The following is a 26,134-nucleotide window of genomic DNA, read 5'->3' on the forward strand; positions in this document are numbered from 1 at the left end:
GAAATCTGCCAGTTGATTCAGTAGATGGGTTCCTTTTACATTTGTTAAAGTTTGTTAACTCTTTGTCTTTGTTTGTTAACTCTTATTTGCTCTTTCATCCTAGACTGTGCAGTGAGTGTCCATAAGGGCTGTAAGGACTCATCGACGCCATGCCTGAAGGTGGACTGTGCTTGTGTTTGCACATGTTGTTTTTTTCTCTTGAACTACATGCAAGTCTGATGGATTGCCTAAGTTTAATATTTAAACCATGAGACACATTTGCCTATGTTTGGTCAAACACAAAGTGCAGAGGATCTGTAATGAGCCCCATTATTACAATACAGAATACTGGCAATCAGTGTAACATAAGAGGAAGTAATGTGAAGTTTTAAAAAACGTATATTATTAATTTATAAACGTATATTAACTCTCGTTTACAGAAGCCTCAAGACAAATATTCTGTGATGACAGTAAAAAGCAGGACAGCCTCCCTCCCTCAAAGTGAGTTTTACCAGCTGTTTAAAGCGAAAGCTTATAATATCACCCCCACTATCAATTTATTTAACGCCAAAGTTGTTTTTCATGCATTTACACTTCTGTCTTGGTTTTGCTCTCACCTTTTTTTTCTGTCACATTTAGATTTTATTGTGCGTGAAAGTTCCTCGTCCTCTCAGATACCCACCTCTGCCTCTCTTCCTGTGATGACATCACGAGACTCTACTCCTCTTCCGTGCCCTCTGTCCAGAAGTGTGCCTGCAGTCACAGAAAGGTCCCACACTCTTACTGTGTAGTAATATTCAACCAAAAACTAGCTAAATAAATGAATCGTGAAGGTTAATGACCCATATGCTGCGATGTGCTCAGTCGTAAATATTACAATTTTAAAATATTATTAAAATATTGACATTGTCCAAATATACCTGCAACATTCTAATTTCAGACATAATATGGAAGTGAATTGACTAATTTTACTTTTAGCATTCCATTTCCTTAAATAATCAATGTCTGGATGAGCCAAGACATCATAAGTACCCAAAGTTTGTGTTTGTTGAAATAAGTGAGAGTGTTTAAGGCTCTTTATAGACATTTATGAAATTTTCCATCAGGCTTAGTGAGAGCCCAGAAGCAGATAGTGACTCCCCCCCGTGGCGGAACTACATCCAATCAGAGGAGCTCCTCCAAACAATGGAGTCCTCAACATCCACTGATTCATCTCTCATTGAAGGTAAAACAGCTGGACATTTGATGAAATAACTGGTGAAATATGTCATGTTCCTACTCCAAGCTCAATAGAGTGTTAAGAGACCTTCAAAAATCTCCTATCGACCCCTTCATTTTTATTTTTTTATTCACTCTACCGGTCAGAAGTTTGGAATAAATTTTTTTTTTTTTAAGTAGAATCTTTTGCACACTTAGGCTGCATTTATTTGATCAAAAATACAGTAAGACAGTAATATTGTGAAATATTATTACAATTTAAAAGAACTGTTTTTAATAATTGTTAAAATTTAATGTATTACTGTAATGGCAAAGCTGAATTTTCGGCAGCCATTGATATTCCGTATTGAAAAACCCAATAAAGAAATTAATTCCTCAGACACTGTAGATGCCCCCCTACAGAATGAGCTGGTGATGAATGCTATGGATTTAGAGGCGGAGTCATGGAGCCTAGCAGTGGAACCCCAGTTCTGTAAGATGCAGGAAAAACGCATCGTCAAGAGACAGGATGTCATTTACGGTCAGCTGAAACAGTCTTCCTCATTAAAAACATTTTGTGCAGGCCTGTTCTGTTCATAGCTGTTCATCATTTGAAAGTGTTTTTGTGCTCTTGGTCTTTCTCAGAGTTCATGCAAACCGAGCTCCATCACGTGCAGACGCTCATGGTAATGGCGGAGGTCTTCAGGAGGGGAATGCGGGAGGAAGTCGGGCTGGATGCGGACACCATTGGTCGGATTTTCCCTTGCTTAGATGAACTGCTCCTCCTCCACCGTGACTTTCTGTCAGCAATGAGGGAACTACGGCAAAGCTGCGTCCAGCCAAACAGCAACAAGAACTACCTCATCCACAGTGTGGGTGACATTTTTCTGCAACAGGTATATAAATTGTAATAGTCTTCAATGTATTTGTGTGAGTACACAATTCAAGTTGAAAGTTTAATCGGTAACACTCTACAATTAGGTCCCATTAGTTAATGTTAGTTAACGCATTAAACAACATTTACTAATAATGAGCCAATACATTTCTTTACTGTATTAGTCAATAAAAATATAACTGTTCATTGTTAGTTCATGTTAGCTCTGGACTCCATTCAATGAAATGAACAGATACAACTTTTGATTTTAAAAATGTATTAATAAATGTTAAAATTAATATTAATATTAATTAAGACTAATAAATGCTTTAGAAATGTTTTTTTTATTGATCGTTCATGATAACCAATGTAGTTAACAAGCATTAACAAATTGAGCCTCATTGTAAAGAATACCATTTAATCAGATATTATGACAGAACCGTGACCTAGTGGTTTGCCTATTAGGGGTGGAGTTAAGCCTCCTTGGCACATTCATGAGAGAAGCAGAAATGAACAAATCCTTCTTTTGAGTCAAATATTTTCAGTTGAAATTGTACTACAAGCACACTCCAGACACGTTTTGTGAACTATGACATAACTTGATACAAAAACCAGAATACAAAATATTGTTGGAGAAACTAACTAGCTAGTCACGACTGTTTCCCAAAACCATAGTAACTTTGTTGCACATCCATTGCTTGAACCACGTCGGTCTAACAATAGAACTGCCATTAATTACTTCACGCAGGTGGTGGTAAGTAATAACTTCTAATAATTAATTGGTTTGGGATCAAATTAATGTCAGATTGCTGTAAATAACGAACATGGATTCTGAGGACTACGTCACTATTTTTTGTTGGATAGCTTTGATTCAGTCATGGTACATCATACTCCTGGGTTCACCCAGGGTACTAGTGCATATTCTCACATGTGACGATTTTTTTTCCACGAATGGCTTAACTCTAAAAACATGCAATATGTGTTCTCATTAACAAAAGATATATGTTGCAAGCTGATAGAGATAAGAAATCCAGCAACCACCTGTATCATAATTAATCATTTGATGTATCATTGCCATAATCCTTATACTCTATTGATAAGTGAAAAAGCTGTAGAGACGATAAAGACAAATAAATGAACGCGTCATTAGAGTTATGCAGCTAAACATGGTAACCCCTTTAAAAGCGCTAATGCTTATTTCACTTGAACCTTTTCTCATATCCGTAGCTTAGACAGCGTATCCTCACAGCAATTACACACAATAGACCGCTTGCTTCTGCATAAATACAATTGCTTAAATGCTGCAGCTTATAGTAAAACACGCTACAAGACTGTTAAACATAATTCTTAGGTTGAACTGTTATGATTGCTCATTTAATAAGCAAACCATGCAAAATGCACAGAGATATGGAGTAAAAGAGTGTGCCGTTATCTTAGATGTTGATTTCAGATGCTTTCTGATAGCACACTACAGACTGCTAACAACAAACTACCAGTATTTGAATGTTGACTGTTGAGCTGCAGCTCATTGGCTGCTGATCCAACAGCAACCAATCAGCTGCGCTACATAGGTGTAGATGACGATGCGATTGCTACCAAATGAGTTAAGTACCCTATCACCCAACACCATCTAGAGTTTCATGCCAGAATTTGTTATTTATATTGAATGACAGATATAGATTGTACATATGTACATATATATACAGTGCCCTCCACAATTATTGAACCCCCTGGTAAATATGATCAAAATTGGCTGTAAAAAATAAATCTGCATCGATTATCCTTGTGATCTTTCATTCAAAAAATGTGCAAAATTCTAACCTTTCATTGAAGTAAAAGAATTGAAAGTGGGGGGAAATCACATTATGAAATAAATGTTTTTCTCCAAAACATGTTGGCCACAATTATTGAAACCCCTAGAATTTTTTACGAGTAAAATATCTCTGAAGTATATTCCCATTAATATTTACCTTTTTTAGTACACCAGGGTGACTAGGAACATGAAACTGTCCAGCTATGACTTCGTGTTTCACAGGAGTTTAAATATGAGGAAACACAAAGGCCAAATCCCCTTAATCATCCATCACAATGAGTAAAACCACAGAATACAGTTCTGATGCGTAGCAAAAGATTGTTGAGCATCACAAACTAGAAAGTGGCTGTAAGACAATAGCTAAAGAATTGAAAATCCCCATTTTGACCATCAGGGCAATAATTAAGAAGTTATAACCAACTAAAGATGTTATGAATCTGCCAGGAAAAGGACGTGTGTCTATACTGTCTTAATGCACGGCGAGTATGAAAGTTTGAGTGGCCAAAGACTCTCCAAGGATCACAGATGGAGAATTGCAGAGATTAGTTGAGTCTTAGGGTCAGAAAGCCTAAAAAAAAAATTATCAAACAACCCCTACATCCCCACATGTTGTTTGGGAGGGTTTAAAAAAAAAACCTCCTCACTCATCCAAAAACAAATTCCAGCAATTTTAATTGTCAGACACGACTGGATCTTCAAACAACACAGGGTTCTGTGGTCAGATGAGACTAAAACAGAGCTTTTTGGCAGCAAACACACTAGATGGGTTTGGTGAACACAAGGATAAAAAGTACCCCATGTGTACAATTTAATATACCATTGGATCTTTAATGTTGTGGGCATATTTTTCTGCTGGAGGTCCTGGACTTCTTGTTCAGATACATGGCATTGTGGATTCTATCAAATATCAACAGATAAAAAATCAAAACCTGACGCCTTCTGCTAGAAATCTTATAATATGCCGTGGTTGGATCTTCCATCAGGACAACGATCCAAAACAAACATCAAAATCAAAACAAAAATTTGTTGTGGAGCACAAAATGAAGCTTCTGCCATGACCGTCTCAGTCCCCTGACCTGATGAGTGGGCTGAACTGAAGAGGAGAAGCACAAACATGGATCTGGGAATCTGAAGGATCTGGAGAGATTCTGTGTGGAGGAATGGTCTCTGATCTCTTGTCAGTTATTCTCCAAACTCATCAGGCATTATAGGAGAAGACTCAGAGCTGTTATCTTGGCAAAAGGAGATTGCAAAAAGTATTTAATAAAAGGGTTTCAATAATTGTGGCCAACGTGTTTTGGAGAAAAACATTTATTTCATAATGTGATTTTCCCGCCACTTTCAATTCTTTTACTTCAATGAAAGGTTAGAATTTTGCACATTTTTTGAATGAAAGATCACAAGGATAATCGATGCAGATTTATTTTTTACAGCCAATTTTGATCATATTTACCAGGGGGTTCAATAATTGTGGAGGGCACTGTATATATATATATATATATATATATATATATATATATATATATATATATATATATATATATATATACTACAGGGCCGTTGAATGCTTGAATCTGATTGGTTGTCGAACGTTCTAAGGTGTGCATTATTTTCAGGGAAACGCACAGCTAGTAGTTCCAGGCAGGTCTTGACCGCATTACAGTTCCATATCACTTCGCGTAGTCAACTGTAATAACGGAAAATAGGATACAATTCATAACAAGAAAAAACATTTAGCCGCATGCGCTTGATCTGCAATTTTCAATGTCTAGCTTCACAATCAATGGAACCATGCAGTTTTATTTTAATAAATAAAGTATATTCCTATCTATAATCAATAGAAAATTAATCTGAATATAGGCTAAATAAATGGATAGTCCTGCAGCACGGATTTTTATTGGAGATAATATAACAAATAAATAATTATTGATAGGCCTTACTTGTTAAAAGGCTTTTTTTTTTTTCATTTATTTGGCTAGTCTACTGTCATCTGTCAATAATAGAAAAAAAAGAATGAACGAATTAATTAAAACGAATTGAATTAATAAATAAATAATAATATTGACGCACATGCTTTTCTGTCTCATTATTGCAACATCTCTCTAATAACTGCATAAAGCCGAGCTGAGGACACACTTTAAGGCCGGTTATGAATGTAATTTGATGACTGATCATGCCCAAACGCGTGTTCAGCGCGTTCAGTCTGTGTTCAAAGTCGGTGTTTAAAATCTGCTCCAGTTGATGAAAACAGTCAGAGAATGTGTCAGCTAGTCGTGTGTCCCCAGCATTAGTCTGCTATCAGTGGCTCAAACCTCCGTTACCAACTCTAAAATGACGTTTTGGAATTAGCAACGGAGGCATTGGATTAGATGCGTAAGAAATTAGTCCTACGTACAAGAGCGTTTTAATGACAAAAACTTTACAAACGTCTTGAAATACATAATCTGAACAATGTTTCGAGGTGTGGTAACTGTAGTATAAGCGGAATAATTGACTTCAGGCCGTTGAATTATTAGAAAAATAATGCACACCCGAGGTGTAACGGCCACTCCGCTTTGCGTCGTGACCGCATTACCACCTCGGGTGTGCATTATTTTTCTAATAATTCAACGGCCTGTCGTCAATTATTCCTTATATATATATATATATATATATATATATATATATATATATATATATATATATATAACATAAGAAGTCATGGGAAACATCATAGGTGTGTGTATGTTTTCATCATAGTTCTCCCAGGAGAGTGCAGAGAAGATGAAGCAGGTGTATGGTGAGTTTTGCAGTCATCACACAGAAGCGGTCAGCTACTTCAAAGAGCTTCAGCAGCAGAACAAGAGATTTCAGCTCTTCATCAAAGTAAGATTCAAATGACACAATGACTAAATCAGTCACATATTGATGTATTATGGATGCTTTCGGCAGCACTGAATTTCAGTTAGTCACTCTAATATTTTTGGTTCCACAGCAACAGAGTAGCAACTCATTGGTAAAGAGGCGAGAAATCCCAGAATGCATTTTGTTAGTGACGCAGCGAATAACAAAATACCCTGTCCTCCTGGAGAGAATACTGCAGTACACAGAGGGTATTATTCCTCACCTACACACACACACACACACACACACACAAAATCACAACCAAACATTTGTTTAGACTCAGTTTCTTTTTTTCTTTGTTTCAGAGCACACAGAAGAGCATGCTGACCTGTCTCGTGCGCTAGTCCTGATCCGCGAGCTGATCTCTGCTGTGGACCAGCACGTGAGTCAGTTCGAGCAGAACCAGAAGCTGAGTGAGGTCCTGGGCCGCATGGAGAACAAGTGTACTACCAAACTGAAGAGCGGTTACACCTTCCGCAAGCAAGACATCACCAGCGGCAGGGCTCTGCGGCACCAGGGCTCGCTGCTCTGGAAGACGGCCACAGGAAGACTGAAAGGTGATTGTCAAATGAAACAGTCACATCACGCAGTAGTCATTATGAAAGACATATGAACAGCCATTTGTACTTAATTCTGGCTACGCAGATGAAATATCTGATGACATTATTTGATCATCCACAGATGTTCTGGCGTTTTTGCTGTCTGATTCATTGGTGTTCCTTCAAGAGAAAGATCAGAAATACATCTTTGCCGCTGTGGTTGGTTTCTGAGATTACAATGTGTTTTCATCTCTATAAAGCAAACGCTACTGGTCAGGAGTTTGGGTTTGGTAAAAACTATTTATTTCCATGTTTTTGAAATAAGTAGTATTAAAATAACTGTTTTCTATTTTAATTCATTTTAAATTGTTATTTATGAATTTTCAGCTACCTTTACTCCAGTCTTCAATGTCACATGATCCTTCAGAAATAATTCTAATATGCTGATTTGGTGTCTAAAATGTTGAAAACAGTTGTGCTGCTTAATATTTTTTTGTGGAAACCATGATACGTTTTATTTTTTTAGGATTCTTTGATAAATAGAAAGTTCTAAAGAACATTCATTTGAAATAGAAATATTTTGTAACATTGCACATGTCTTTCTTTACTGTTTCTTTTGATCTATTTAATGCATCTTTGTTGAATAAAAGTATTAATTTCTTTTAAAAAAGATCTTAATGACCCCAAACTTTTGAGCAGTAGTGTAACTATTTGTATTCAGGGAATATATTTGATCATATTCTATATCACACTTCTATTAAGTGTGCATTGAATGACAGTTTGTTTTCGTGTAAAGTTAGATATGTTATCTTACTCACTTGCACTGTTTCTCAGGACCAGAAGCCTCCAGTGATCTCTCTGCAGAAGCTGATCGTGCGGGAGGTGGCCAATGAGGAGAGAGGCATGTTTCTGATCAGCGCATCTTCAGCTGGGCCTGAGATGTATGAAGTGCACGCTGCTTCTAAAGATGAACGCAATGCCTGGATGAGACTCATCAGAGAGGCTGTGGAGAGGTGTGTAGTGATGAGGAGTGCAGTGCTGTTCCCATCACCATAACACCATAAGATGAAACATGTCGTACTTGTGTATATTAATTCTTCTCTACAAGGACAGCTGAGAGGAAAAAAATCTCTCTTCAGCTTTTGTTGTAGTGTGTGATTTGACTAATTTTAAATTGTATTTGTTTTGCTAAGTTGCCCTGAAGAGGAGGATGAGACTACAAGCGAATCAGAAGAGGAAAAGAGAGTTACCGAAGCAAAGATCCAAAAGATTCACAGGCTTCAAGGTGATACAAGCAACCAGCTATGCTGATGAATCCAAAGACGGTTTATAATAGCTGAAATGTTTAACTTATAATACCTAGATATATCTATCCATTAGCATTGCCATTCATCTTAATTTATCTTACATTACTATGGAATTGCAGGAAAATTACATTTTGACAAATGCTTATGGCACCTCAAGAATGCACATAATCCCAAACCCTTGACCTACTGTATACTGTCGGTGTATGCATTGATAAATTCATTCCATGCTTTGAGAGCTCTCCAAAAATGATCTGTTACTGGTAAAACGAATGAAATGAAATGCATCTGATTTTTGAATGTTGCTTGCAAAGAAACAATTATTTCACCAGAATTCAGTTTCTTTCGAATAGCAGTTAATAAGTGGTGTAGTTTCATTTGCGTCAGGTAAAGAACTTTTTTTATTTTTAACATGACAACCGACCACTTTCTTTCACAGAATCTCTGTGCGGCCACGATCACCTCATCTGTGCCAATCTGGAGGAGAAGCTCCACATCTACGCCGAGCTGTCAGTCATGGCAGGACAACGCGAGGCAGGTCCAGATCCAAGGCTGCTGGTACGGCCCAGCACTGAAGACATTCCCCAGGCTGGAGTACTGCTCGGCGCTGCTCTTAAAGAGGGTGGGAGTCTGCTGAGAAACACACATCAATACATACACTACCATTCAAAAGTTGTGAGGTCAGAAAGATTTAAAATAATAATAATTTTTTCAGCAACGATGCATCAAACGTGACAGTAAAGACATTTATGATTTACCAAAAGATTTCGATTTCGAATAAATGCTGTTCTTTTGAACTTGTATCAGAATTTCTACAAAAATTCTGTTTTCAATATTGATTATGATCAGAAATGTTTTTTGAGCATCAAATCAGCATATTAGAATGATATCTGAAGGATCATGTGACACTGACGACTGGAGTAATGATGCTGAAAATTCAGTTTTGCCATCACAGTTTTGACAACAAATTACATTTAATATGAAAGCCTATTAAAATAGAAAACAGTCATTTTCAATTGTAATCACATTTTAAAATATTACTGTATGTTTGATCAAATAAATGCCTTGGTGAGCGTAAGACACTTTCAAAAACAAAATATCTTACCATTTAAAAAATTTAGGGTACATGCACATACTCGCACCCATAGATTTATAGACACAATATGCTTCACTTTTTCAATACTTTTTAACCTTACTTCTTAACAATACAAGTTTTTTTCATGTTATTGAACCACAATACACACAACTGCATGCATAGCAATCTTGACAGTTATTAATATCGGGCTGTCGCACTCTCTGTTTATTAGCGGAGAACCTGAGAGCAGCTCTCTCCTCTCACTGTGCTTCTGCTGCCGTCCTGTCTGGTCCAGAAGAACAGACTCAATCTGAGCCCTGCGGTTCCTCCTCGCCTCAGCCTCCTGACAACCAGAGCCCACTGACGGACACCCACCACAGTGAAGAGGAGGAGGAGGAGTGGAGAGGAGAGGAAGGCTTAAAAACCCAGGTCTTTAATCACAGTGCGGACGCTGATCACAATATTCACCTGAAGGTAAATGTGAACTGGATCCTGCTCGTAAATAGCACTTAAACACATTTAAATGGCCATTATTTGCACAAGAGATTACTACTAGAAAATGGATTGTGGTAGTATAATGTCAAAGCATGATTGATTTACTAATAGAAATATACAAATATGGGTAAGAAATATTTAATATTTTCCAGTATTAGTGATTTAAATTGTGCAGCATAAGAGGTACAGTCACCCTGTTTAAATAATTCACATTCTCCCTCCACTATCACTTCTCAGTCTTTTGTGTTACTAAGTATTAATGAGCTTGAAATAAGAGGAGTCCATTTTACTGCCTCCAGGGTCCCGTTTCATTAAAAATAAAAGCGAAGAATTAGGCTTTCATTTTCTTGGATCTATTTTCTGCTGTCTTGTGGTGCGCTGCACAGTATGTCATGCTGATTAGGTTTTTTTGTGCTGCTGACATGGGCACAAGCTCATGAAAGGAGATATTTAAATATTTACAAGGTATTTACCTTTTATTGTTAAAAAAGCAAGGGATTCTTGTGTTTTACTGGATTTTAAATATTTAACCATTTATTTTGGACACATACAGGACTTAGATTAGGCCAGGATTTGGCCTTAGTTCAATTAGGACATTTAAGTAGCTTTTATAAATGTGCCTTTAAAAATGACTGGTGTGCATCTTGAGACAAAACAATGGAAGTGACATTTTAAGTTGCTTTCAGTAAAAAAAAAAAAAGCAACTCAAACATGTATTTTAGTCTGGGACTAGGCTTAAGCCTTGTCTGTGAAACCGGGGTTGATTTGGGTTTTAAGATTTAGATTGCCATTCATATTTACTTATATTTGTATTCAGTTCAGTTATCATAGATTTTGGCCAAATCTGTCCTGTTGCACATAAGCAATTCCTAGAAAAACATAGTTTTGTGTCCACCAGGTGGTGCTATAAACTTGATATTGACATAGACAGGGCATAAATCTTATTGCCTTAAGAGGGCAGACTTGTTTGTGTTGATTTCAACACAAAAGAGTGTCCTTATTGCAACTCTCTTCCCATTTCTATTTCCACATTACAGTCCACTAACATCCAGATGTGCAGATTGTGCAAAGTGCACAAATAATATTAATTCTCACTCGCAAAAAAATAAATAAATTTTTTTAGCCCAACACAATGTTTAATGAATCTAGGAAACTAACATCTAGGCATAACAAACATTTTAACTCCCATTAAGAAATCACCCTATCACTTTTTGGGAGGTAATCAATAACGATGCCTTAATGTGTCCCCCCACATTACTCATACATCCTTGAGTGAACGCTTTGCCTCACTCATTTATAAACCTACTTGGATGGGAGGCTGTTTTCTTTAACTCAGGTCACCGCCGCGTGTTTCCTGTGCCGTCTGTTGACTTTGTAGATAAAGAACCAATTGGTGTTTGAGTCAACAGATGCTGACGTTTTTTAGTCATCTTTAGAATACAGCTGAAGTAAACACAACTTTTGCAGTTTCGTAAAATGTGCTACAGGAAGCAGATGTCTGCCACAAAAATATAAATGAAATGTATTGCACTGTTGTTTGCAATAGAATGGAACATATTGCTATACTGCTCACATCTATGCTGTTATCTTTCGAGTAGTAGACTCGATGTGTCAGATTAAAAAAAGTCTTAGTTTTGGTTTAGAGTTCTTTACTTTTTCTTGCTGATTGTTTGTTGTCTTAATGCAGGTGAGTCAGAGTGTGCAGAGCTTGACTCAGCTGCTGTACAGTCTACAGGTGAGCTCATGTCACACAACCACATACCAACTGAAAGAATAATTATAGTGGACAGGCCTTACGTCAGACGCACATAAACACGCGATATGACTCCGTTGTAATAGCTCTGTCCAAGCCTTAAGTTTCATCGCCTGAACATGTTTGACCAACTATGTGGCTTTATCTCTTATATAATTCGCTGTGGTTTGGATATATAATAGGATGTGTTGTAATGCAGGTGATGCTGGATGTAGACATAAGTGACACACCTGTGAAAGGCTCTTAAAAGAGATTGTCCTTCTTTTTACAAAACATTGCCATTTCCTAGCTATTTTAGATATCATTGTCAAAGGGATAGATTTGGATGCATTTTTATTGTTTGTTTGTGAGTAGGCAGACATAATAGAGCTGCTCAGTCATGATGTCAATTTGTAGGTTAACCTGGAAGGCTAATACAAAATGGGTTCCCTCTGGAATACCGAATGGGTTTTTAGAATAACTGTGTTTGATTCATGAGTCAAATAAAACTTTGACATTTTGTTCTACAGCATAATGTACACACACAGTCAGACCTCAAATGTGAATTTGTGTGCTTTAAAAACAGTTGATGGCTACACAAGGACTGCAGCTACTACTTTTCAAATGTTAGGGGTCAGTGTTTTTTTTTTTTTAATTAATACTTTTATTCAGCAAATGTGACAGTAAAGACATTATAATTTTACAATACAGCAAATGCTGTTCTTTTAAACTTTCTATTCATCAAAGAATCCTGAAAAATATGTATTAAGAATTCGACAAAACTATTAAGCAGCAATCAGCTTTACCATCACAGGAATAGATTACATTTTAAAATAGGAAACAGTTAAATTTGAATAATCTTTCACAATATTACTGCTTTTACTGTCTTTTTGATTAAGTAAATGCAGCCTTGCTGAGCATAAGATACTTTTGACCCCAATATTACAGTATGTTTACATGATTGACAAATCAGCCAACCGTTTTTCTCTATAAAGGCCAACAGTTAACTATGTAAACACTTAAAACCACAAGAGAGAAAAAAGTTTAGCTTGATTGAAAATGTAACAGTTTTCAAAGTCAGTTTTCTCTGATCATGAATCTGAACCTGAGCATAGACTTACATTTTTAGCCACATGCATTTGAGTTATGGTAGTAATTTGTGTTGTAGAACAAAACGTTAAAGTAATTCTTCAATGTCTTCAAGTATTGTAAACCACAGACCTTATTTTACTCATAAATCGAAAACCGCTGTGCTAAAAACCCATTAGATATACCAGAGGGAACCAGTGTCTAAAAGTGATCATTTTCCTCAGGTTAAGGACTAAAAACAGCTCTATTTAACAAGTCACTAGAGACAACATGAGAGAAGAGTTTAAAAACACATATCTCAGATGCAATTTGTGGATGGGGCTCGTGTAAGTTGATTCATATACATCACCATTCAAAAGTTTGGGCAATGTATGATTTTTTTTTTTTACAAATGTTTTTAAAATAAGTGTCTAATGCTCACCCAGGCTGAATTTATTTGATCAGAAATACAGTATAAACAGTAATATTGACAATTTTAAATAACTGTTTTCTATTTTAATAAATTTTAAAATGTAATTTATTCCTCTTGTGGCAAAGTCTTCAATGTCACATGATCCTTCAGAAATCATTCCTTATTATTACCAATGTTGAAAATAGTTGTGCTGCTTAAAATGTTTGGGAAACAGGGATCATTTTTATTCTATTAATAATTCTATTCTGATAATATTATTTTCCTTAAAAAAAATCTTACTGAACCCAAACTTTTGAATGGTAGTGCACTTGTAGCTTAAAGAGCCAAAAAGAAGGACTTTACCTTTTGATGATGCAGGTCGGATGAATTGAGGGTTGTTGCCTACCTAGTGATGGTTTAGCTGAGACATTACACACTGGTGTTAGCTAATTCTGGAGATAAGAGCCATTTTTAGCAGTGATAAAAGGTATCTCACCGTTGATCTCCTTTACATTAATACTCTCGCTTTTTGTGAATAGGCCGCAGTCACCATCCAAGACAGTTGCTATGAAGTCCAGAGGCTCCTCCTCCTCCTGTTATCAAACACCTCCTCTCACCCACACTCCCGCCCACTGCCCATCGCTCGCAGCAGCCAGGCCCTGCAGGAGCAGGAGCGCCAGCGGGAGGCGGAGCGGCGTCGGGAGGAGCTGGCGGACGTGGCCCGTCTACGGGGCACCCTGGTACGAGAGCGGCAGCAGTGGGACCGAGAGTGCCAGGTGCGGCAGATTCAGCAGTCGGAGCTGGAGACGTCATTGGAGCAGAGGGAGCTGTTGTGCCACCTAGAGGAGCGGAGGCTGCAGAGCGAACGACAGGAACTCCATGAGCAGCTGCAGGAGTACCAGCAAAGCCTGGAGAGGCTGCGAGAAGGTCAGAGGAGTGTAGAAAAGGACAAAGAGAAGCTGGAAACTCAGCGGAGGCTGCTGGAGAGTTTGAAGCATGGCTGCCAGCATAACCTGCCCACCATGGTCATACCACTAGATGGACAGCAGACACAGGTAGGATCAGTGAGTGGATGGGAATGTGTCGGACTCAGTGGTGGTCTGTGTGATGTGTAAATTAAAGTCACCCTGAGCCACCATGAAATCAAAACTGAAAATTCTTACCCTTTATGGAATATTGTAGTGTTTTTTATATAGTGGATTTTACCGATACCTAGGTTGGACCACGCTGGCCAATAGCCGATTAATCAACCGATAGTTTGTAAAATGGATACTGAATGAAAACAAAACATAAAATAGTGCTAAACTTTATTACAAAAATTGAAAAACAGTACTGAACCACGAAAATGTACTGTACTTTTTAAATATAAACAATATTAATATATTAATTACATTTGTTAGTTCATAGTGCAGTAACTTATGTTAAGAGATACAGCTTTAAAATTTTAATTTCAACATTTACTAATAGATATTTACAATGAACAATACTAACCCTTAGTTAATGTTACAAGTGGAATCTTATTGTAGTGTTACCATTAGAAACCAAATCATGAAATCCAATCATGCTGAATGATGACCAGCTTTAAATATCTACACAAAGGCCAGAGCATTGAAATTAAACGCACATGTATATTGTATGTTTACTCTCACACTTTATTTGCTTCTATTTTAGAACACCTTATTATCTAATCAAAATAGCAAAATATGTGTTACAGTGGCGATAAAAAAAGAACTGAAATCTTGTATATGTTTCTGGCTGCAAGCATGAACATATATCAGTTTGCTTTCTCATGTCTCTAGATTTACATATGCAACTTCCCTGCATATCGAATGCAAAAAAAGCAAGCAGCTGGATAAAAACAAATGCAAATAGATGGTAACAATCGTGAAATTAAATATTTGGGTTGGGCTTGTATGCGGTTTTGTCACATTATTTTATAACCGCTTGAAGTACTAATGTTAGCATCCTCTCAGCCTTGACTGGAAACTGCTGTTCTCCAGTCAGCAAATGAATTACTTTATAATGATATGAAAACTTCACGCACCGTATGAGTTTACCTGTAAAAATGCAAGGTGGAATGATAGAAACTTGAGATTTCCCATTAAATTGAACCTGACAGCTCTGAATATCAGTCAATTTTGTAGGCCACAGTGACTTCGGGGTTGGACAAGAACTTAGAAACAAAATACTATTATTCATTTACATATACAATACATATTATTCAAATTAAACAAAAATGTCTTTGTAGCATACCATTAACGGTGATCATGTTTTGACATCTATAGGTTTGAGAAACTGCCTCCAATTATTGCACTTGATTATGATTGCAAATTTTAAATCTTCTTTTGCCTGTTTAACCATGTTTTTGAAAGAAACTTGTTGTCATTCATATTCTGGTTGGTCGATTTGCACATCAGAGAAGACTCGGCACTTTGTCAGATTTCTCTGGCTTTTGTACAATGATTTGAATTGGCTTAGAATACCACATAGGAGAATCTTCTTTAAAACACCTTTATACATTTGTGTTATGCGCATTAATTGAAAGTAGTTTAATTTAGAATAATGTGTGAGGAGACTGCAGCTCTCTTGCTTCCTGTGATGGATTGCCACCAGTGCCACTAAGGCAGCTTTGCTTTAGGGCCATTGTAGTTTCTGCCTGTTTGTTCTATTTGCATGTTCTTCGTATATGTTTGTATGTGTTTGAAATATTCCTAAAAGCTGTAGCTGTGAGCTGTGGGAATGTCATAAAAGCCTTCGTGCACAGCTTGAGTCTGGAGACACAGCTGTCTTCTAAATGCTGACATATTTCTTTGCTCCTCTGCTCTTTCCTCCTTTACTCTGTTGCCAAAACACCCAGGTAGTGATGTCAGAGGATAGCGCTCCCAAATCCTCTCTCATCTGACTTTGAAGATGGAACAAAACTGTCAGTTATGAATTCAAGGCTGAGAAACTATATTTCCTGTTTTTCTTGATCCCATTTGCTTTCTTTTTTGGTCATGTAAAAAAAAGCACAGACCTTCTGTCTGTTCTCTTTCTTTCTTTCTTTCTTTCTTTCTTTCTTTCTTTCTGTTCCTTAAAATTTTCAGCTGTTTTTGCATTCTTCTTTCTCTCTCTGTACCATTAAAAAGTTTGGGGTCAGTAAGATATACGTTTAACTGTTTTTAAAGAAGTCTCATATGCTGACCACAGCTATATTTATTTAATCAAAATATAGTAAAAACATGAATATTGTGAAATATGTTTTACAATTTATTGTTTCTATTTCAAGATATTTTAAAATGTAATTTATCCCTCTGATGGAAAAGCTGAATTTTCATCAGCTTTTACGCCAGTCTTCAATGTCACATGATCAGAAATCCAGTCTTCAGAAATCATTCTTATATGGTGATTTGGTGCAAGAAACATTTCTTCTTATTATCAATGTTTAAAATACTTGCTTAATATTTTTGTGGAAACCATGATGCAGTACACATTTTTTTTAATGAATCTCTGACACATTATTTGTTCTATTTAAGGCGGGCGTACACTGCACGTTCGGACACTCGGGAGGTCCTGAGTCATTGCACGTTACGAGTCAGTTAACCTGATCGCATCATAGCTGCTGGTACACGGCATGACTGTACTGCACGGCGAGCTGGTGGCAATCGCACAAGCTTCTGCGCTGAACACACAGACTGGAGCTTTCAATTCAGCTTTCAGTGAACACACAGACTGGAGCTTTCAATGCTGCTTTGGGTAGAAAAATAAATAAAATAAAAAGACGAGTGTGCAAATGATTTGGTGAAAAACACAGAACAACACAGCCATTCTTTTCAACAAAAACTACTAGACAGTGTATTTGTGTGTGTGTCAGTGTATGCGCATGCTGTAGGGTTGCAGCCACTGGGCTATAATAATATTCATAGACCTAGCCTATGTGACATGGTTGTGCATGATTTGGCAATAGGGGACACCCTATACACTGGTCAAAATCCACTGGACTCCCTGAACTTTTTTAAAACGTGTTTGAAAATTATCGGTATGTTGGGAGGTGCTCATAGTGTGCCCGGCTCGGCTCGTAATTCCTCTCACACAATGCGAGCCGTGACTATACGAGCATCAACAATTTCCACACGATTTTTCCCGAGAGAAAAAAAAATCGCCTGCGAGCTCGTACGACTGCAAAAATCGCAACAAATGTGGCTTTCACACCGAAGGAGCATTTTGGTAGTTTGTGTAACTATTGGTGGAACTACCTGCTTTTTGGCATGTTCGCACCGCACGAACTGGGAACAATTTTAGTTTTAAAAAAGGGATGACTAAATTAGCTCCTACTTCAGAGGAGGGTCTAACCCAGCACAATAGGAACTACCAATGAGGTAAGTCTATGTTAATTGGCCGAATGCATGCCATACGAAACAAGCCGTGTAAACACACAGTTTGCATGTACTCACTCCACGAACATGGAAAACAGTGATGGATGGACCAACGCCAAAATCCAGGCACTTAACCTTTATGCTACGGAGTTACTGACGTTGTTGAATGCTGCGCCTAAACAACGACGCTGTCGTATGACTTTTGCCACTTCAGAGTTCCTACTGGCAGTGCAATTGGGAACATTTAGTTCTCGGGGGACCGCCCTGATGGCTAGTTCCTAGAACTGTTGCGAAAGCCCCTTATGTGTGGGGGTTTTCTCTCTCTTTCTCTTTCTGTTTTTGAGATGAACAGTATTTTGGATGATTGGATTAAACCAACTGACCTGACCTCCCAAACACGCCTTGACAAATAAATAAGACTACGGCAAAAACCCAAACACAACGAATTTTATAAGGTCTAAAGCCAATGTTGCCTTTTCAGGCAGAGTCAAATCAGGTGTGGCAGTCCATTGAGGAGGAAAACATTTCATTCCTCGACCTCTTGTACACAGGGAGGATTCAGTTGTGGTCAAGCGCCTGTTTCTCACACACAGCTAAGCCTCTGATTCATTACCTGCGAAAATGAGAGTAATTCATGGCTCATCAGTCTTAGGCCGTGTGAGGTGGTCTAAGCTTCAACCTCTTGACTGTGCACTAATAAACAAGCTAATGATTAATTATAATTGAAAAGCCCCTACCAAGGCAAAATAATTAAAAACAACTCTTTGTACTTCATTCTGCTGGTCAGGGAAGTGATGTTTCATTTGGGTGTGTGGTTTGTAAAGGACTGTTTAAAAATGATTGGAAAGTGCAAGGGCGAGATGATTAATTCTTGTTAGAATATTTTTTTGTTTTTTCATAATCAATTTCCTAAATGCAGAGGTAGAGGCTGATATGCTGTTTTTTGTTTTGTTTTGTTTTTACAGTTTGGGGTCAGTAATACTTTAATTCAGTAAGGATGCATTAAAATGATCAAAAGTGACAGTAAAGACATTTATAATGTTACAAAAGATTTATATTTCAAATAAATACTTGAAAAAACAACAAGGTTCCCACGAAAATATTAAGCGGCACAACCATTTTGAACCAAATCAGCATATTAGAATGGTTTCCGAAGGGTCATGTGACACTGAAGACTGGAGTTATTATGCAAAAAATTCAGCTTTGCCATCACAGGAATAAATTACATGCTAAAATATATTAAAATAGAATTTTTTTTTTTTTTTTTTTTTTTTTTTTTTTACAATATTTCTGTTTTTACTGTATTTTTGATCAAATAACCCACTTCTATCAAAAGCCTAGAAAAAATAAACATAAAGATGCTTTTTGAAGTCCAGTTGTAAAAGAAAAGAAAAAAACTCCAGCTTTTTGAAGTCTTATGAATACAGCCAGAATATGAGAGGTAAAATCCTTCACAGCCTGTTATTGCTGTTACGTGGATTCCTCCTCAGAATGAAATCTTGACTTAAATAGCTTGTGAGTGTGTATCTTCCACCATCTTAGCTTTGACCTTTTGGGGAATATATTTCTTTAAGACTCTCCTACACGCATGAACTACACACAATAGATCCACTTCAGGTCCAAGTTATTTGTGGTATTATTTGTGGGGGCCGATTAGCATAAAACAGTGATTTTGAGCTTGTGGGCCAATGATTCAGCCTGGCCTTAAATACATATGCAATACACATATTTAACCAACTGAATGAATGAGGAAAAGCTCAGGAAGAGAGGTGAAGAGGTGGATATGATGTCTGATGGCAAAAACATCATCATACTGTAGGCTCTGTTGTCAGTTTTCTGAAGTTAAGCAGCCATTTAGAATGAAGTACACAAAAGAAAACTATGGAAAAAAAGAAAAGGCCTTTGGATGACTGATGATGTAATGTGGACGTAATACAAATTTATATAATTTATGCTAATAAAGGTAAGATGGAAATTAAAACTAAATTTAATATCATGGCTAACCTCTAATTTTTTTCTTTTTCTTTAATGTACCCTGATTACACTACAATTTAATTAAAACATTTAATAAATACACCATATTCTGTAAAGTCCTCTTATGTTAGACACGATTTCTTGCAAGATTTTTTTCTCTTTTTAATTATTTATCTTATATTGTTTTCCACAATCTCACTCATAGAATTAAACCGCTTAAGTATGCTTACTGCTGTCATCATGACTTGTGAAGTTGTGAAGAGGTGTGAAGTTGTGTGTTATTAACATGTGATCCGATCCTGCAAAATTTCACAGAAAGTGAGGTGCAGGAGTATAGACTATAATTGCGTTGTTTCTAGAGTTGTATTGTGTACATGATATAGTGATATGTGAGAGATGTGCATCTTTGTCGTGCAGGACGCTGGTCACCATCAGGACGAGCATGGATCCATTTTTGTGAACGAGGCAGCATTTATGTCTCCCTCTCTAAACAACCGGCACATCCACCTTCAACATCATCCACACCATCATCATCAGACTGTCCGCCTGCACTCAGGATCTATAGGATTCTCAGATTCTCCCAGTGCTCAGAACAGTCTCAATTCACTCCTGGCACGATCCAACCACAGACAGAGCTCTGCTGGAGTGTCCGATGCTCCTGCAGGGCATGAGAGTTGGACCGGAGGAACAATGTACTCGACCCCTCTGAGAAGTCTAACAGAGAGCCCAAATGATGGTAATGTTTTTACTGCAATCACTTGTTACTTAGTTGGGGTGGGCAGTATGTCAAGTCTTATGTCACAGTATGAGTATTTTGTAAGTTATTTTTGCTGAACATTCTCCAGCCCCGTATAAAAATATCTGCATTTCTTGGTATTAAAAAGTAAAAATAGTAATATTATGAAATATTATTGCAATTTGATATAACTGTTTTCTGTTTTAATATATTTTAAAATGTCATTTATTCCTGTGATGGCAAAGTTGGATCATTACATCATTACTCCAGTCTTCAGTGTCACATGATCCTTCAGAAATCATTAGAAACATTTCTTATTATCAATATTGAACACAGTTATGATGCTTAGCATTTATTTGAAATAGAAATCTTTTGTAGCATTATAAATGTATTTACTGGTTTCATTAAATTTAATACATTTTCTGAATAAAAGTAAGTTTCTTTAAAAAAAAAAAAAAAATCTTAATGACCCAAAACTGATCAAATCTGGCTCAATGTAAAAAAGCTTCACATTATGTTTACTTGAGTTAAAAACAAGACTTAAAACAGGGATGCATTATTAATAATTGGATGAATCACATTTAAAGCCATTATAAAATACCTGTTGCAACATTACTTGGCAACCGTAAATAACCTACAGTTACATCATGCCTGCACAAGACATTTGGTGTGACACGTCAAACTGACCACACAGGAAACACCCATCTGCGACTCACTTTAGAGTATGTGCTAGTTTTCTGATTTAAAACCGTGTCACGGATATGCTGCAATATGAATGGTATTGCAGAATATCTAATGATTGACATATTTCTACCATTATATACTTGCCCATTCTGCTAGTTGACAGTTTGGCTTGATTTTCTGCTTTTTTTTTTTTTTTTTTTTTACGTTTGCCGGGACGCAGATGCAAAAGAAAGAACTGATTTCATCACATCTACTTGCGTATCATTATTAAAACTTGTGTTGCAGCAGTGAAGGTCGATTCGCTTTCTTTGTGTTGTTAATCTGTGTTTAATAACAAAGATTCATCCTCACTCTATCACACCCAGGTACAAACACGCACAGATACACATCTGTCTCAGCGATCTGTCTATTTACTGTCGGGATGACAGTGGTGTGTGAATCAAGGGCCGCCAGATACGGGAGACTGATTGGAACATTGATCTAAAAAATCTTTACCGAGTGACCTGTCATCTCACAAGAGCGAGGAGGGGAGAGGGACAGAAACTTATTCATCTGATATTTACTCATGAGCTGTTCGAGTTGTCTGTTTAACATTACGAATCGTCCCTCTCACACACACAAACACATACATTTCATCTCTGTAATGTCTAAAGGTACTTGTTGAACATTTTAACCCTACAGTAAATAACACATCTTATTTACTTGCTTTAAATGTTGTATCCTGTATATTGATTGCCTCATTAACCCTCTCTCATTATTGACAGAGTGTGCACAAGGGTGCATGTTTAGCTAGATTAGGGTCCCACTTCCTAGCTTTATCATCTATAGAGTCTTTTTCAACATTAATATCCATAGTGTATATATACCAAATTTTTTTACCCAGAATCCCCTGCTTTCTACAAGAAAACTATATCAGTGTGTGCGTAATTGCATACTGTCTAAGCAGGTACTACATTTGAATTTTAACTTATTTCATGACCATTAAAACAGAATGTCCAATATAGTATGAATATGGGTATGAATGAAATTCATTAAAAACTGTTGCGTTGCTTCACTACTATTCACAAATCCACTCCCGTAGCCTCATGGGATAGTAAAGTGTCCAGCAAATGCGCAGTTCAGTATCTCGGTGGAAGTAGTAAGCCATCCAGGGACTTTTCACCTACTGTTTTTCGAATACTTTGTATTCTATTGGCCTACTGTTTTTCCACAGTCTATATCGTATGAAAGTATTTGATTTCGGATGCAGCGTTTGTCAGTCTTGACACCATCTGATGAGTGTTGCACTCAGGTCAGTTTGGCTGGTTGACATGGCTCAGTTAGCCTGTGCTGGTAGTAGCATTTTTCTCCATTGATGGGCATTTATTCAGGCAAAATGCAGATTTTTACAAGCTATATATATATACTTTTGAAAGAAATGTATCATTTTATTCAGCAAGGATACATTAAATCATTTTTCAGTGCTGTCCTTTTGAACCTTGTATTCATCAAAAAAAATCCTGAAAAAAACATAACGTATTAAGCAGCACAACCATTTTCAACATTGATAATGTTTCTTCAGCATCAAATCAGCAAATCAGAATGATTTATGAAGGATCATGTGACTGAAGACTGGAGTAATGAAAGCAAAAATTACATCTTAAAATATTTTAAAAAAAATATTTTAAATTGTAATAATATTTCACATAAGATACTTTCAAACATTAAAAATACATGTACTAGACACTATCTGGAGGTTTTGTTGGGGAAACCAAACAAAGACAAAAAAAAAAAAAAGAATCCACTAAAGATCTGAAGCAATTGGAAATGCAGTTTGCCCCTGTTGATATGACACCTCAGGTGAATTACATCTTAAACATCTAGGGTCACAAAAGATTATGTTGATGACGCATGCACAGGCTTAAACTGAAAAAGAAATTTCCTTATAGTCTACCTTCAAAATTGAACATTTGTTACCTGTCCTTCAAATTACCCATTATCTCTCTATATATGAAAGCCTTGATTGAAGTGCCTGTTAAATCAACATGACTATAACACTGCTTTGTTTAACTGTTTATTCAGAGGTCAAGACCACAGCCTTACAATAGTCACTGTTTGACTGGGTCATAGTCCCTGTTGAGAAGCAGGTAATTAAATGTTAGAAGGATTCATCAGTTTCATTCACAACATAACATGAATGTAAATGACATGTGATGGCACTTGAGCTGTACCCCTTGTGTGGGTTAGATTTTTTGAATGCAGCAACAATGAAGGTAATAGTTTGCTCAAAAATGTAAAACTTCCAACCCCTTATCATTTTCTTTGGTGAAACACAAAAGAAGCTTCTGTGCTCCATACAGTCCAATGAAAATAGATGGCCTCAAAATTTGGTCTGTTCCTTACACATAGGAAGACCATCAATGAATACAGTCTTAAATTTCAATCTGTTCCTCACACGAAGACTTACAATATAGCAGTGGTTCCCAACCATGTTCCCGGAGTACCACCAAAACTTCACATTTTGCATGTCCCCTTTATCAAACACACCTGATTCAACTCATCAGCTCATTATTATAGACTCTAAGCAAAGCCATGTGAAGGCAAGCCATGCAACCTTAGCCAGATAAAAGCGCAACACAGCGGTACGCAGGGAAGGAAACGAGGCCGTTTTTAACTTTGCACACTTTCCGCTTTAACTTTGCGCACGAGCAGATCCATTTCTTCGCTAGAGAAGCGTTACATTTTTCCACTTGCAAATTCCACCACGTAAATAGCAATCCGCCATGGCGCGAGCGCAACTGGCTTTTAAAAGGTATGGGAGATGAGACTCTGATTGGTTTATTGCACTTTACGCCCAAAACACACCCATTACTCATTAAGAGAATAGGGACAACCCTCATCAAATGGTCATCTTTTACTTTTGCTCATTTAATAAATCAACAACCCATCGTCTAATCTTCAACATGTTTGCTCTTAAACGTTCATTTTGGATTGGTATATTTTTAGAGTTTACAATGAACAAAAACACTCTTTTATAAGATAGGTCACTGACAATTGCTTGACAGGTATGATTTAGTTTGCTTCAGGTGACTATTGATGACGTAATGACTAATAACATCCGATCTGTCTTCACAGATGTGGGTCAGCTCAGCAATCTCCAAGAATCTTGGTCAGCCGAAGGAACAGGGGTGGGGCTTCCTCAAGCCGACGTCCTGCTTGTCAACCAGCCCTTTGTTACCATGGAGACAGAGAGCAGAGATACTGATGGAGAGGAGAACATTGTGTATCTCTGAAATGAACAAACAAGCTTTAGTTGGTTTTGAAACAAAACATTTGGACTTGGACTTGGATTTGCAATTTGAGATTTGGATCAGGATATGATCCCACTCTTTATTTGTGTGGGTATTTTTATTCTTTCATTCATCTTAGCACACTTTTGGCCTTCTGTGACATTCTCCAGACTTCATAGCACTTACTTTGGTCCGTGTGTGAGATGGGACTTGTCGAGTGGCTGTGTTTTGCTTTATAGCCTGGAGCCTGCAATGACTGAATCAGGTTAGGCAGTTTCTGCACACGTTTACTCGCACATACTGAAGTCCCCTCCCACAATGCTGCACAGTGTAGTTTTCTCCAACTGTTCATGTCAGCTTACATCAGGACACAAAAATACTGACCCTTTCATTCAGTAGATGGACGATGACTTGGTGTATAAAGCATTCTCTGCCTATTATATGAGTCAGGCTTATGTATGCATGCATGTGAGTGTGAGTCTGAGTGTGTGTGTGTGTGTGTGTGTTAGTGTAAGGAATCACATTATCTCCTCTTTCAAATTCAATCTCTCACTTTAGGAAATTGGTTTCACATGTATGGATGGAGGGGAATGTGTAAAATGTGTCCTCTTCTGAAACATTTCAGTTATTTGATGCTCACGAGACATTGCCTATAATGTCACATATGCAGTGAACATCTGAAAAGTCTCATCAGCATTCAGATTACACACTGGCATTCACCTTTATCTCTTGATACTTTAGGACAGTATATTGTCATAGCAGCCTGAAGGCTTTGTTCATGCATTTTGCATGTTGTCAGTTACATTATTCATTGTTTGTTTTATGTGGATCAACATTTTCATCACTTTTTGTTCATACATAGGCTATATTTTTGTAAATAGCATAAATTCAGGCCTGCTGTAATTTCAATCACACTAAAAAAAAAATCCCTATTCAAATTCGAGCCATGATTATTATAAACAAAAAAGACTCCAGACCAGTACTAGGGGTTAATATGTACTTGAGTTAAACTGACAAGAATTCAGTGTGTATTTGCTTTTTTCTAAGGCTTATCACTGATTTAAAAGCAGGTGCTTTGCTGCGCATGAGAACACTTGCTATCCTTTGTTTTGTTTCTTCTAATGCATAGACCCTATTTATTGTTGATATTTTGAAGGAATAATTGTATGTACATAGAGCATGTTTTGTATAATTGTTGTATGTAGACGGGTGTAGTAAATGTTCATACATCAGCTTGTGTATTTTTTCTTGTTTTAAATAATCTTCATCTATTTTTTTTAGCATCCTGAAATCTAATATTTACAATGATGTGTTTATGTACTCAACTGCTAGATTGCTAGATACCAGTTCCAAATAGATATTTTAAATTCTTTGTCGGTACATGTGTCATCTATGCATTTTTGAATGCAGGTCTAAATATGTTAACTTTGATTTCATGTTGACTTAAAAATACATACATAATTAAATTGTAACTTCTCATTATAGTCAAGTTTCCCTTTTAAGTAAGAATGCATTAAGGTACAGAAGACTGTAATTGCAAATGCAGCAAATGCATTTAGCTGAACAAGTAACGTAAATAAAATGAGCGACCCCAAACCGTAACTCTAGAACCAACTGATTAATAATCCACAGAACAGTTTTTCAGTAGACTGTGAAATATTTATCAGTACAAGACAAAACACACGCTGCTGGGCAGAAAAAAAATCATGCAAATGTGTTGGGAGTCCAAAAGTTTGCCTTTAGGT

The 26,134-nt window shown here is 37.0% G+C and overlaps 1 protein-coding gene across 2 annotated transcripts in view; it reads left to right on the plus strand.

Annotated features, from left to right (window-relative positions):
- The window catches only part of arhgef28a (Rho guanine nucleotide exchange factor (GEF) 28a), a 75,081-nt gene extending 49,207 nt beyond the window's left edge, over window positions 1–25,874 (plus strand). For both annotated transcript variants that reach the window (XM_079870836.1, XM_079870837.1), the window contains 18 exons: window positions 104–159; window positions 420–480; window positions 619–748; window positions 1,086–1,204; window positions 1,577–1,717; window positions 1,822–2,072; window positions 6,603–6,728; window positions 6,838–6,955; window positions 7,052–7,303; window positions 7,428–7,504; window positions 8,120–8,298; window positions 8,479–8,570; window positions 9,029–9,211; window positions 9,897–10,138; window positions 11,847–11,894; window positions 13,911–14,426; window positions 20,118–20,436; window positions 24,235–25,874. In XM_079870836.1, the coding sequence (XP_079726962.1) occupies window positions 104–159; window positions 420–480; window positions 619–748; window positions 1,086–1,204; window positions 1,577–1,717; window positions 1,822–2,072; window positions 6,603–6,728; window positions 6,838–6,955; window positions 7,052–7,303; window positions 7,428–7,504; window positions 8,120–8,298; window positions 8,479–8,570; window positions 9,029–9,211; window positions 9,897–10,138; window positions 11,847–11,894; window positions 13,911–14,426; window positions 20,118–20,436; window positions 24,235–24,392 (3,068 nt within the window). In that variant the 3' untranslated portion in view covers window positions 24,393–25,874. The remainder of the gene's footprint in view (window positions 1–103; window positions 160–419; window positions 481–618; window positions 749–1,085; window positions 1,205–1,576; window positions 1,718–1,821; window positions 2,073–6,602; window positions 6,729–6,837; window positions 6,956–7,051; window positions 7,304–7,427; window positions 7,505–8,119; window positions 8,299–8,478; window positions 8,571–9,028; window positions 9,212–9,896; window positions 10,139–11,846; window positions 11,895–13,910; window positions 14,427–20,117; window positions 20,437–24,234) is intronic.
- The last annotated feature ends 260 nt before the right edge of the window (window positions 25,875–26,134 follow it).

This window comes from Squalius cephalus (genome assembly GCF_949319135.1).
Source record: "Squalius cephalus genome assembly, chromosome: 5".
Classification (NCBI taxonomy): domain Eukaryota; kingdom Metazoa; phylum Chordata; class Actinopteri; order Cypriniformes; family Leuciscidae; genus Squalius; species Squalius cephalus.